The sequence below is a fragment of the Nothoprocta perdicaria genome, unplaced genomic scaffold (genome assembly GCF_003342845.1).
Source record: "Nothoprocta perdicaria isolate Ctin4 unplaced genomic scaffold, notPer1 scaffold_209, whole genome shotgun sequence".
Lineage (NCBI taxonomy): Eukaryota > Metazoa > Chordata > Aves > Tinamiformes > Tinamidae > Nothoprocta > Nothoprocta perdicaria.
The window spans coordinates 1,392,639-1,405,370 of record NW_020455305.1 but is presented as its reverse complement, the minus strand read 5'-3'; the positions used below and the strand labels follow the sequence as shown (position 1 = coordinate 1,405,370).

Sequence of the window (12,732 nt, the reverse complement as noted above, 5' to 3'; positions counted from 1 at the left end):
CCCTCTGAAGCACAAGTATCTCTCTCCCACGTCTCCATGTTCCGGGCAGCTTGACTCAGTGCTGCTGCTTGTCTCTGCTCTCAGGATTTCCGCAGATGCGACGCTGCAGCCAGGCACCGCAGCACGGTGCTAGTGCCTCRTGTTGAGCCATTGATGTTGCTATTAGAAAGGTGATGGAGCTGACTTGCAAAGTGGCCCTGTCACATACCTCAGTGAGACCACAGACCACAGAGCAGACTCTCCACCTTCCTGGGCTTTAACTCAGCCCAGTCCCCCTAATGAAGTGTGTGGAAGAATTTTTTGGAAGACTGGGGCCTAACAGAAGTTTTGGCATTGCAGAAGCTTGCTTAGGGTGAGACACTGTTGCCACTTCCAGGATGGCTGGTAGGCAGGGACTCAGCTCCTCCACGGTTGCCTGGGTAACACAATCTTCCCTCCTCACAGCTGCAAAGGGGAGTAATGGAGGATGGAGCGGAGTGAAGACTCCGCAGCCAAACTCTGTTGCACTCCCTGTGCTGGGCTGCTGCTAAGTCACACAGTAGCTGTCCAATGGGAGATATATGATAAAAAGTTCAGTGCTGAGCCAGAAAAGTGGCAAATCACTCCTTTCGGATGAATTTTGCTTGAACTTTGCTCATTATACGCTCATTATAATGTCAAAACACACCTCCATCCCAAAAGTTACCCGCCTCTGAGGTACGACCACTCCTCACTGAGCATGCACTCTAGATTTTCGATTGACTGTACCTTTAAATGAAAGCGAGAAACTTTTTCACCAATCAATAACAATATTAAGTCTGACTCTAGTCACTCAAGCTACACCTGAATGTAAAGAAAAGTATAAAAGGTGAGCTAAGGATGAAGAACTGGGGGTGAAGAAACCACCATCACTCTTGGGTCAGTTGATGGGCTAATTCCCCTTCCCTCCCCTCAGGGTGGAACATTGCCTGAGGAGACTAAGAACTTGAGAGGGAAGATTCCATCCTAACTTCTGGATCAGCCGACGGGCTGATCCCCCTTCCCTCCCCTGGGGCTGAGATGTCGCCTGAGAAGACTAAAAACTTGGGGAGAAGACTGCATCGTAACTCTTGGGTCAGTTGATGCGCTGATTCCCCTTCCCTCCTGTCGGGTTGAGACGCTGCCTGAAGAGCCTTGAGACTGAGAGCCCTCTCCCATCTTCTGGGGTGAGTGATGATTGCACATTTGTACATCAGAGCTAGCTAAAAAAACCCCACACTGTAGTAGAGAATTTCCTATACTGACATCCGAATCCTGCTTTGTAAATGTTGCATTTGAATAAATCACACTGTTTGTGAACTTGACTGCTTGTTTGGGGGGAGGCAATCGGACCTACAGTTGACAGACTGTTGGTGAAACCAATACTGCCAGAATTGAGCTTATAGTGGATGATGCTATTTGGGAACTCAGTTTGCTCCTAGGAAGGCGATGGGACCTACAGCGCATAGACTGTTTGTGACTCCGATACTAATTTGATATCTCCTACCCCAGCCCACCAACACTAGGGCTTTCAAACTGCAACATTTTCACAACAAAGGGGAGGCACCTTCATTAGAAGGAGTAAGATGTGCCTTCTCATCCTGCGTCTGCATCGCAAGAGCAGGTTTCATTTTTTCTTTAGGCTTTCTTGAGGCTTTTCTTCATTCTTCTCAGGAATGACAGGCCAGGAAGGTGAGGTGGCAGAGTTGCTATTTACGTGAGAGAGCAACTGGAATGTATGGAGCTCAGCATAGGAGAGGATGGAGCACGAGTAGAGAGCCTGTGGGTGAGGATAAAAGGGCAAGCCAATACGGGTGACACGGTTGTGGGAGTTTACTACAGGCGTCCTGACCAGAATGAGGAAGTGGCAGCTGAAAGAAACCTCCTGATCACAGGCCCTGGTCCTCCTGGCAGACTTCAACCACCCTGATATCTGCTGGGAAAACCACACAGCCAGGAACAGACAGTCCAGGAGGTTCCTGCAGAACACTGTAGATAACTTCTTGATATAGGTGGATGAGGAGCCAACAAGGGGAGGGGCGCTGCTAGACCTGATACTAACAGAGATGGTCTAGTGGGAAATGTGAGGGTTGGGGGCAGTCTGGGCTGCAGCGACCACGAGATGTTGGAATTCATGATCCTGCGTGGAGGAAGCTGGGCGAGAAGTAGGCTAGCTACCCTGGACTTCAAGTGAGCCAACTTCGACCTCTTCAGAGCTCCTTGGAGCAGTCCCCTGGGCTAGTGTCCTGAAAGGAAAGGGAGTCCAGGAGAGCTGGCTATTATTCAAGCGCCACTTACTCCAAGCTCAGGATCAGTGTATTCCCACAAGAAAGAAGTCAAGTAAGTGGGGCAGGAGACCTGTATGGATGGGCAAGGAGCTGCTAAGCAAAGTAAACGAGAAAAAAAAAAGAGTGTACAGCTTGTGGAAGAAGGGCCAGGCCAAGTGGGAAGAATATAGGCGCATCGTCAGAGAATGCAGGTGTGAAATGAGAAAGGCCAAAGCCCGAGTGGAATTAGAGTTGGCGAGGGATGTCAGGGACAACAGGAAGGGCTTCTATAAATATATCAGCAGCAAGAGGAAGATGAGGGAATAAGTCAGTGAGCTGCTGAATGGGGAAGGGGTCTTGGTGACGGAGGATGCCGAGAAGGAGTAAGTTACTAAATGCCTTCTTTGCCTCTGTCTTTACTGCTAAGGCCACTCCCCATGAATTGCAGGGCTCCAATAGAAGAGATATAAATGGGCTAGAGGAAGACCTTCCGCTGGTTGAGAAGGATTGGGTTAGGGATCACTTAGGCAAACTGGCCACTCAAAAATCTATGGGCCCAGATGGGATGCACCCAAGAGTGCTGAGGGAACTGGCTGAGGTTGTTGCTCAGCCTCTCTCCATCATCTTYGAGAGGTCCTGGAGAGCAGGGGAGGTGCCCGAGGACTGGAAGAGAGCCAACGTCACTCCAGTCTTCAAAAAGGGCAAGAGGGAGGAGCCGGGCAATTACACGCTGGTCAGCCTCACCTCCGTCCCTGGAAAGGGATGGGGCAGCTCATCCTAGAGAGCATCCCTAGGCATGTGAAGGAGAAGAAGCTGCTGAGGAGCAGTCAGCATGGATTCACCAAGGGGAAGTCATGTCTGACGAACCTCATAGCCTTCTATGATGGGGTGACAGGCTGGCTGGATGAGGGGAGAGCCGTGGATGTTGTCTACCTTGACTTCAGCAAGGCTTTTGACACTGTCTCCCATAATATCCTCATACGGAAGCTCCGGGAGACTGGACTAGATGAGTGCACAGTGCGGTGGATCGAGGGCAGGCTGGATGGCAGAGCTCAGAGGGTGGTGATAAATGGGGCCCAGTCCAGTTGAAGGCCTGTGGCCAGTGGTGTCCCCCAGGGGTCAGTACTGGGCCCAGTGCTGTTCAACTTGTTCATCAGTGACCTGGACGAGGGCACGGAATGCACCCTGAGCAAGTTTGCAGATGACACCAAGCTGGGTGGAGTGGCCGACACTCCGGAGGGCTGTGCTGCCATCCAGAGGGACCTGGACAGGCTGGAGAGTTGGACAGAGAGGAACCTCATGAGGTTCAATAAGGACAAGTGCAGGGTCCAGCACCTGGAGAGGAATAACCCCAGGCATCAGTACAGATTAGGGGTGGACCTGCTGGAAAGCACCTCCACGGAGAGGGACCTGGGAGTCCTGGTTGACACTAAGTTAACCATGAGTGAGCAGTGTGCCCTCGTGGCCAAGAAGGCCAATGGCATCCTGGCCTGCATCAGGAGGAGTGTTGCCAGCAGGTCAAGGGAGGTGATTCTGCCCCTCTACTCAGCTCTGGTGAGGCCTCACCTGGAGTATTGGGGGCAGTTCTGGGCTCCCCAGTATAGGAGGGATGTGGAACTTCCGGAGAGGGTCCAGCGGAGGACAACCAAGACGATTAAGGCACTGGAACATCTCTGGTATGAGCAGAGACTGAGTGAGTTGGGCCTGTTTAGCTTGGGGAAGAGAAAGCGGAGAGGGGATCTGATTAACATGTATTAGTACATCAAGGGGGAATGTAGGGAGGAAGGGGCCAAGCTCTTCTCAGTGGTGGCCAGTGACGGGACTAGGGGCAATGGGTATAAATTGAAACCCAGGCAGTTCCATCTCCAGGTAAGGAAGAACTTTTTCACTGTGAGGGTGACAGAGCCCTGGCACAGGCTGCCCAGGGAGGCTGTGGAGTCTCCTTCTCTGGAGGTCTTCCAAACCCGCCTGGATGCCGCCCTCTGCCCCGTGCTCTGGGTGTCCCTGCTGGAGCAGGGGGTTGGACGAGATGATCTCTAGAGGTCCCTTCCAGCCTCAGCCACTCTGGGATTCTGTGATTTCCCACACCCATTTCCCACACATCATACCTCCAAGAGATCCCGTTCCTTAGGCCTCATCTCCATGTGGTTGGGAACGTCTTAGCAGGCAAATGCCCAGGAGCCTCCCAGACCAGCTCCCGTTTCCTCGTGCGTCACCCAAATGGCTCTAGAAATGGCTTTTTCTTTTTCCCAGGGACAAGTGGTCACCACTAGGCCGGAGTCCGGCCTTGCAGCCACTGCCTTTTCAGGCCTTCCCCTTTGGAGCAGTAGGGATTATTTCTCAGGAAGAGCCCAATTTGGGGGCAAAGCAAGGAATCTGGTTCAAATAAAGGGCCTTAGTCTATTTGCTGGGAAGCTTTTTAATGTTGGTGAGTAGAGGGATCCATTGCAAAATCAGGTAATCAAGGACCAGGGTAGGGTTGGGGTCAAGTGTGGGGGTCACGGGCCAGGATCCACATCTGTGGTCAGGGCAGGGCAAGGTTTGGGGTCAAGGTGCGGTAGGTCACGGGCGTCACGGTCCATGGCCAAGGTCTTGGGTAGCATCTGGGTAAGGTCTTAAGCACCGTGGCCAAGGTCTTGGGTAGCAATGTCTTTGGTCAGGTTCAGAATCAAGATCCAGGTTAACATCCTGGGTAAGGTCAGGATCAAGGTATGGGCTGAAGGTCTGAGGTCAAGGTCCAGGATCAAGGCCCAGGCTTGAGGTCCAGGCTAAAAGTGTGGGGTCAATTTCCAAGGTCAAGGCCCAGGGTAAGATCCAGGGCCAAGGTCTGGGGTTTGGGCCCAGGTTCGAGGTCTGTGTTCAAGGTCCAGGATCAGGTCCAGGTGGTCCAGGACAGGGGTCAGGTGCAATGTAGTGTCCCGGGCCAAGGTCCATGGTAACGTTCAGGGGCAGGTGTGTGGTCACGGTGCGGGGTTAAGGTCTGAGTTCATGATCCTGGGTCAGATCCAGGGTCGAGGTGTCGGATCACGTTCCATGTTAAGCTCCGGGCTGGGGCGTGGGCTCAAGGCCCGTGGTCCGAGATCCCGGGTTCAGGTTCAGGGTAGGGGCCACGGTGAACATCCGGGGTCAGGACCTGGTTGGGGCCTGGGGTCAAGGTTGGGGTTCAACTGCAGCAGGAGCATTGGGGGGTGGGGCTTGGGAAGGGGTGTGGCCCGAGGCCTGCTTGGCCCCGCCCCCACAGTGCCTTGTCCAGGAGGTGCCGCTGGACCTTCCCCACAGGTGCCAGAGGTCCCAGGGGGCTATTGAGGGCCCTGGGAGCGTCTGGGGGGGTTCTTTGGGGGTCCTGGAGGAACTTAGAGTGCCCTGGAGGGCACTGGAGGGATTTGGGGGAAGATGAGGGGTATTTGAGGGTCTCTGGTGGGTTATTGTGGGTCCCTGTGGGGGTATTGGGGATCCACGGTGGGTTACATGGGGGCTCTAAGGAGGGAATTGGAGGTCTCAGGGGGTACAGGGTATATGTGGATATTTGGGGTGTCCCTGTGGGTCTTTAGGAATCCTGGGGTGTGACTGGGAATCCAAGGGGGACATTTGGAGTCCTGTGGAGTTTTTTGGGGGGGAGGGGAGGGGCTCTGTGTGACCTGGAGAAACTTAGGAGTCCCTAGAGGGGGGACTGGAGGATCTAGGCGGCAGATGGGAGAAATTTGAGTGTTACTGGGAGGCTGTTGGGGGTCCTGGGGGGCCTTTGGGTGTCCTGGAGGAACTCTGGTGCCCCCAGGGGGCTGATTGGGGGCAGAGTTATGGGGCAGGCACTAGAGTGTCCTTAGGGGAATATCAGGGGTCCCTGGTGGAGATTCGGGGTCTTAGGAGCCCTGGAGGAACTTAGGGGGTCTCTAGGGGCAATCAGTCGCGTGGGGGGCGGGGTCGCCCCGGGGGCGGGGCCTCCCGTGTTTGGCGGGCCAATCAGAGCGCACTGCGCGGAACGCCCGGTGCGGGTGTCGAGCGGGCCGCGCTCCGAGGGGCGGAAAGGGCCCGGACCGGAGCCCGGGGGCGGGGACGGCCCTTAAAAGGAGAACGGGGGTGGGGCGGGGGCGTGGCCTGGCCTTAAAGTGAACGCGCCTGGGTGGGGGCGGGGCTAGAGCCGCGCGGGGGGGCTGAGGGGCGGCTGCGTGGAGGGGGAGGCTACACTGGGGGCGTGGCCTGTTAGGGGGCGTGGTCATTGCCCCGCTAGGCCCCGCCCCCCGCAGGGCCCGGCCGAGGCGGCGTCCCCGGATGCGGCCCCGGCCCGGCGGCGCCGGAACAGGAAGGAACGGGTTAAAACTGCGTGTTTTTCACCCGGTTTTGTCCCAAAATCGCCTTGTTTGGGACTTAACCACACTTTGCCCCCTCGCCCGGCCGGGGAAGGAAGGGGCGGGGCCGAGGCTGGTCACGTGGTTTCTGGGAAGCGGCGGGTCCGACGCCGGGAGCGCGGCCGAGAGCGGGAGCCGAGGCCGCGGGGCAGGAGGTGAGGCGGGAGGGGGGGCTCTGACGTCACGGGGGGCGCGGTGACGTCACGGGGGACCCCCCCCTTTCCCATGTCCCCCCGGCCACCCCTCATCTCCGGGCGCAACACCCCCAATTCCTGGTGTCCCCCTGGTCCCAGTGTCCCCCGTCCGGGTGTCCCCTCGTCCCTTGTCCTCCCGTGCCGCCTGTGCCCCCATCCCCACATCCCCCATCCCCCCACATCCCGGGGCAGTGACGTGGGCCCCGCTCCCTGCCCAGCGCCATGGGCCACGTTGGGGCCTCGCGGGCTGCGTGGCCGGCTGGTGCCACCGCGTGTCCCCGCGTGTAAACGTGTGTCCCCGCGTGTCCGTGTGTGTCCCTGTGTGTAGCCACGCATCCCTGCGTGTCCCCGTAACTGTGTGCATGTGTGTAACTGTCACCGTGGGTGCCCATGTGGATCCGCGTGTCCCTGTGTGTCACCGTGTCCCCGCGTGTGCCCCCGCGTGTCACGGTGTCCCCGTGTGTCCGTGTGTGTCCGTGTCACTGCACGTCCCTGCGTGTCAACACGTGTCCATGTGTGTAACATGTCCCTGCGTGTCCCCATGTGTCGCCGTGTGTCCCTGCGTGTCCCCGTAACTGTGCCCGTGTGTGCAACTGTGTCACCGCGGGTATCCGTGTCCCCCCGCCGCGTGTCCCCGTGACGGCGGGGTGACGGTGCCCCCCGCGCCCCATGGCAGGCGCAGGCGCGGGCCATGTCGGGGGGCCGGCGGCGGCTCCGCGCGTGGCTGGTGGCGCAGGTGGAGAGCGGCCGCTTCGCGGGGCTCGAGTGGGACGACGGGGCGCGCGGCGCCGTGCGCATCCCCTGGAAGCACGCGGGCAAGCACGACCACGGCCCGCGCGACGCCGCCTTCTTCCAGGTGCGACACCGCGCGGGGACAGCGCGGGCAACACCGTGTGTGCGTGTGTGTGACAATGTGCGTGTGTGTGACACTGTGTGTGACACTGTGTGCGTGTGTGTGACACCATGCGTGTGTGTGACACTGTGTGCGTGTGTGTGACACCGTGTGTGTGTGTGTGACACTGTGTGACACCGTGTGTGTGACACCGTGTGTGTGCGACACCATGTGCGTGTGACACCGTGTGTGTGTGTGTGTGACACTATGTGACACCGTGTGTGTTTGTGACACTGCGTGTGTGTGTGACACCGTGTGTGTGTGTGACACTGTATGACACCGTGTGTGTGTGTGACACCGTGTGTGTGTGTGACACCGTGTGCGTGTGACACCGTGTGTGTTTGTGACACCATGTGTGTGTGTGTGACACTGTGTGACACCATGTGTGTGCGACACCATGTGCGTGTGACACCGTGTGTGTGTGTGTGACACTGCGTGTGTGTGACACTGTGTGACACCGTGTGTGTGTGTGACACCGTGTGTGTGTGTGACACCGTGCGGCAGGGGCGCCCACGCGGGGGAGCAGCGTGCCGAGGCACGCGCTAGCACACGCCACCGGCACACTAGCACACCGTAACAGCACGCTAGCAGCATGCTGGCGCACACTAACACGTGCTAACACATGTTAATGGCATGATAACACACACTAAGAGCATGCTAGTGCATGCTAACACACGCTAAAGGCATGCTAGCACATGCTAATGCATGCTAACATATGCTAATGGCAGGTTAGCACACACAGCACACTAGCACATGCTAGCACACGCCAACAGCACACATGCACACACTGACACATGCTAACAACATGCTGGTGCACACCAAGGTGGGGGGAGGCGCGCTACCACCACAGTGACACAGGCAAAGACACATTAATGTGCCCTGAGACACATCAGCAACACAGCGATCAGGCTCATGCATGCTATCAACATGCTATCAACATGCTATCAGCATGCTATCAGCATGCTATCAAGCCCCACAAATGTGCCCAGAGATGCATGATCAGCACATTGGGACATGCAAACGCGGGCCGAGGTGCACTCGCCACATGCCAAGAGCTGCTCGTGTGGGCCAGGACGTGGCAGCAACGCACTGAGAGGCGCTAGGAACACGCTAACACACGCCAACATGTGCTGTGGCGCGCTAGCAACACGCTGACACGTGTTAACATGCACTGAGATGCACTAAAACCACGTTCAGGCATGTCCTGACATGTTAACACATGCTAAGGCGCACTGACAACATACTAAGACATGCCAGTGTGCGCTGAGACACACTAGTAACTTGCTGAGATGTGCTGTCATGTGCTGACATGCGCTAACACGCTGAGCGATGCCAGCGTGCACTTAGATGCACCCTAATGTGTTGTTACACGTTAAAACACGGCAACGTGTGCTAAGACATACTAGCAACACGCTAAGAGGTGCTTGGCCTGTCGTTAGCGTGTTGCGTGCATAAACATGACCCCAAACGGAGGGAAAGCCCCATCCCAGACCCCGCGACCTGCATCCACGCAGCCTGGCCCCTGCAGCACACGCTTAGCATGTCCACAGCCTCTGTGGCATGTCCCTAGCGTGTCCCTAGCATGTCCTTAGCATGTTAGATACACACACATGACCTGAGATGTAGCGAAATCTCCCCCCACACCCCATTACCTGCATCCATGCAGCAGGTACCCCTGGGGCACCCCCTTACCGTGTCCATAGGGTTTCCTTAGCGTGTTGGGGAGCATAAACATGACGTGAAATCACGTGCAGGCTCCGTCCCAGCCCGTTCCCTGTGTTTGGGGGACAACGCATGTCCCTCCTCGCGCCCGCACGCCACGGCGTGTCCCGAGCATGTGCTTAGCGTGTGCCTGGCGCGCGGCAGGCGTGGGCCGAGTACAAGGGCAAGCGCCGTCCCGGGGCGGCGCTGGACGCGGCGAGCTGCAAGACGCGGCTCCGCTGCGCCCTCAACAAGAGCCCCGAGTTCGTGGAGGTGCCCGAGCGGAGCCGCCTCGACGGGCCCCAGCCCTACAAGGTCTATCGGCTGCTGCCCAGCCCCCCGCCCCGCGGTGAGTGACGCGGGGGCCCCGGCGTCCGGGTGGGGGGCCCAGGGGTCTGAGAGGCATCCCAGGGGTCTGGGGAAAGAGCGAGGCATCTGGGAAAGGGGAACAGATGTTTGGGAAGGGGCCCAGGCATCCAGGTGGGGGACCCTTGAGTCCGGGAGGGGGCCAAAGCGTCCCATGAAGGGGTCCAGGAGGCGGGAGAGGGGAACAGTTGTTTGGTGTAGGTCCCAGGTGCCTGGGAAAGGGGCACATATGTCTGGGAAAGGGGTGCAGGAGTCCGGGAAAGGGGCCCAAGCATCCATGGAAGGGGCTCAGGGATCTGGGAGGTGAGTCCTGATGTCTGGGAGAGGGCCCAGACACGCAGGAGGGAACCCAGGAGCGCCAGGAAGCGCCCGGGTGTCCAGGAGGGGTCCAGGCGTCCGGGTGAGGGACTGGGGTGTCCGGGTGCCTACAGGTGGGCAGCAGCCGCGGCGCCCCAGGCCCAGCCCCCAGCAGGACAGGGGCTCCGCCCCCCCGGAGGCGCCCCCGGAGCCGCAGCCCCCCCCGGAGGCGGTAGGTTGGCGGGCAGGTGGGGGGGCGCTTTGGGGGCAGGCCCCCCCCACCAAGGCCCTTCTCTGCCCCCCACCAGGCACCACCGTCCACCAGCTCCGATGAGGCGGCAGCCCCCGCCCCAGATACGTGGGACCCTTGTGAGTGCTGGGGCTGCTGCGGGGGCACTTATGGGCCCGAGGGGGGCAATTGTGGGTCTAGAAGGGGCAGTTATGGGGCTGTGTGGCCAATGGGTAGGGCAGCTGTGGGGTTGGGGGAGCAGCTATGGGTCTGGGAGGGCAATTAGGAACCTGGGGGAGGCAGTTATAGGGCCATGGGGTAGTTACGGGGCTGGAGGGCCAGCTATGGGGCTGGATGAGGTGCGGACTGGGGAGGGCAGTTATGATTTAGGGAGGTGGTTATGGGGGGCAAATATGGGTGGGGGGCAGTTGTGGGGGAGGTGACTATGGGCTGAGGGGCAGTTATGGGGCTGGGAGCAGATATGGGGTGGTGGGTGGGGCCTGACCCCTCCTTCCCCCAGCCCCGCCCAGCCTCGAGATCGTCATGGAGAGCCCAGAGCCCCTCCCCCCCGCGCAAGGTGAGCCCCGCCCCCTGCATGGGCCCCGCCCCCAGGGCAGATGCTCCTGTAGCCCTGCCCCCTGCGCGGGCCCCACCCCCAGGGCATTGCTATTGCCCCACCCCCTGCATGGGCCCCACCCCCTTGGCCAGTTCATCCCTTAACTCCGCCCCACAGCAACTCTGTCCCCGCCCCAGCACCACTAACATGTTTGGCCCGCCCCAATTCATCCAATGGCCCCGCCCCCAGTAGCCCTTGGCCCCGCCCCCAGTGCCCCATAGCCTCGCTGCTTGGCCCCGCCCTGTCAACCCCTGACTCTGCCCCAGCAATCCTATGGCCCCGCCCCCAGATCCCAACCTAGCCCTGTGGCCCCACCTCCAGGACCCTTGGCCCCGCCCCCGGTACCCTGTGACTCCTCCCCCACACCGCTATGGCCCCGCCCCCAGCACCCTCCGCACCTGGCCCTGCACCCAATTCTCCCCGTGACTCCGCCCCCGCCCCGCACGGCCCCGCCCCCGCGCTGGCCCCGCCCCGCACTAGCGCCGCCCCTCTCCCCGCAGGGGGGGCGGCGCTGGCGCTGCGCGTGTGGCTGGGCGGGGCGGCGGCGTGGGGGGCGTGGCTGCCGCCCGGTGCCTACGCGGTGACGCAGCGGGGCCCCGCGGGGGCGGGGCCGGAGCCGCTGCTGCCCCGCCTCCTGCTGCCGGCGCCGCGCGGCGGCGACGGGCCCGGTGGGGCCGCCGTGGGGCGGCTCGTGGCGGAGCTGGTGCCCGGGCTGCTCGTGGCCAGCACGGCCCGCGGCCTCTTCGTGCGGTGCCGCGGGGCCGCCCCCGTCTACTGCCACCCGCCCGCGCCCCACGACGGCCCCGGGGAGCGCGACGGCGGCCCCCTGGGGCGCGACGCCCTCGTGCAGGTGTTCGACGCCGGCCGCTTCCGACAGGGTACGTGACAGCCCTGTCGAGCCCCGGCCCCGCGGCGGCCACTGCGTCGCCTTCACTGTGGTCCCCCCATATCCCCTCGCAGAGGTGGAGCGGCACCGAGAAGGGCTGGCCCCGGCGCCCCCGCCGCGCGTCACCCTGGCCGTGGGGCAGCCGCTGGCTCCCGGCCAGGGGCCCCAAGATGGCACCTTGGTGCTGCAGGTGGGAATCTGTTGGGGGGCTGCAGGGCGCTGGCTGTGGGGCAGGAAGAGAGACACAAGGGGCTGGGGGGCGCGTGGAGGGACCCTGCTGCAGAAGGTGGGGGCAGCGGTGGGGCTGCCCCTGACACCCATCTCCCCCAGCTGGAACAGGCCTTCGCGCAGCCGCTCCTGGAGGGCCCCGCGGCGCCAGCACCCCCCTGCGCCTGAGAGGCGGCGGGACTTCCCGCGCCCCCCAGGCCCTGCTCGCCCACCTGCACGTGAATGTGGGGCGGCCTGGCGACCCCCAATAAAGTCTCCTGTGGTCCCGGCAGCTGTGGGGCTGATCGCACGCGTGTGTCTCCTCTGTCACCCCGATATCCCCCCAGGCCCCCGTGACCCCCTTGTGTTCTCACCCCCCCCTTCAGTCACCTCCTCTGCCCCCATTTCCCCCCAGGCGCCCCCGTGGCCCCCTTGTTCCCGCCCTGTCCCCCAACGTCTCCTCCAACGCCCCGTGCCCCCGCCGCTCCCATCACCTCTCGCAGCGCCGCCTCCTTGCCTTCGGCACGTAGCCCGCTGAAGCCCCGCCCTCCCAACCGCCTCCCATTGGCTAGAAGCGAAGTATGGCCCCCCACGTGGCGTGCAAGAGCACGTTGTGATTGGTCCACCGTGTCACCGAGGGAGGGGCTATGGCCCTTTGTGTGGCAGGGTACAGCCGAAGTCCCTGATTGGCAGACGCACCTGTGGTGGGAAAGCTTCCTATTGGTCTCTGCGGG

General features: G+C 60.8%; 1 protein-coding gene across 1 annotated transcript; it reads left to right on the top strand.

Moving 5' to 3' along the window:
* The first annotated feature begins 7,495 nt into the window (after nucleotides 1-7,495).
* Nucleotides 7,496-9,754, top strand: LOC112946536 (interferon regulatory factor 9-like). Its single transcript, XM_026038385.1, has 2 exons — nucleotides 7,496-7,660; nucleotides 9,563-9,754. The coding sequence occupies exons 1-2, from the start codon at nucleotides 7,496-7,498 to the stop codon at nucleotides 9,752-9,754; spliced, it is 357 nt and encodes a 118-aa protein (XP_025894170.1).
* The last annotated feature ends 2,978 nt before the right edge of the window (nucleotides 9,755-12,732 follow it).

Excerpts from the sequence above, each read along its gene's own strand:
- LOC112946536 (XM_026038385.1), top strand. The coding sequence starts at position 7,496 with ATGTCGGGGGGCCGGCGGCGGCTCCGCGCGTGGCTGGTGGCGCAGGTG. Across the intron at positions 7,661-9,562 it reads GCGACGCCGCCTTCTTCCAG|GCGTGGGCCGAGTACAAGGG; the intron begins GTGCGACACCGC and ends GGCGCGCGGCAG.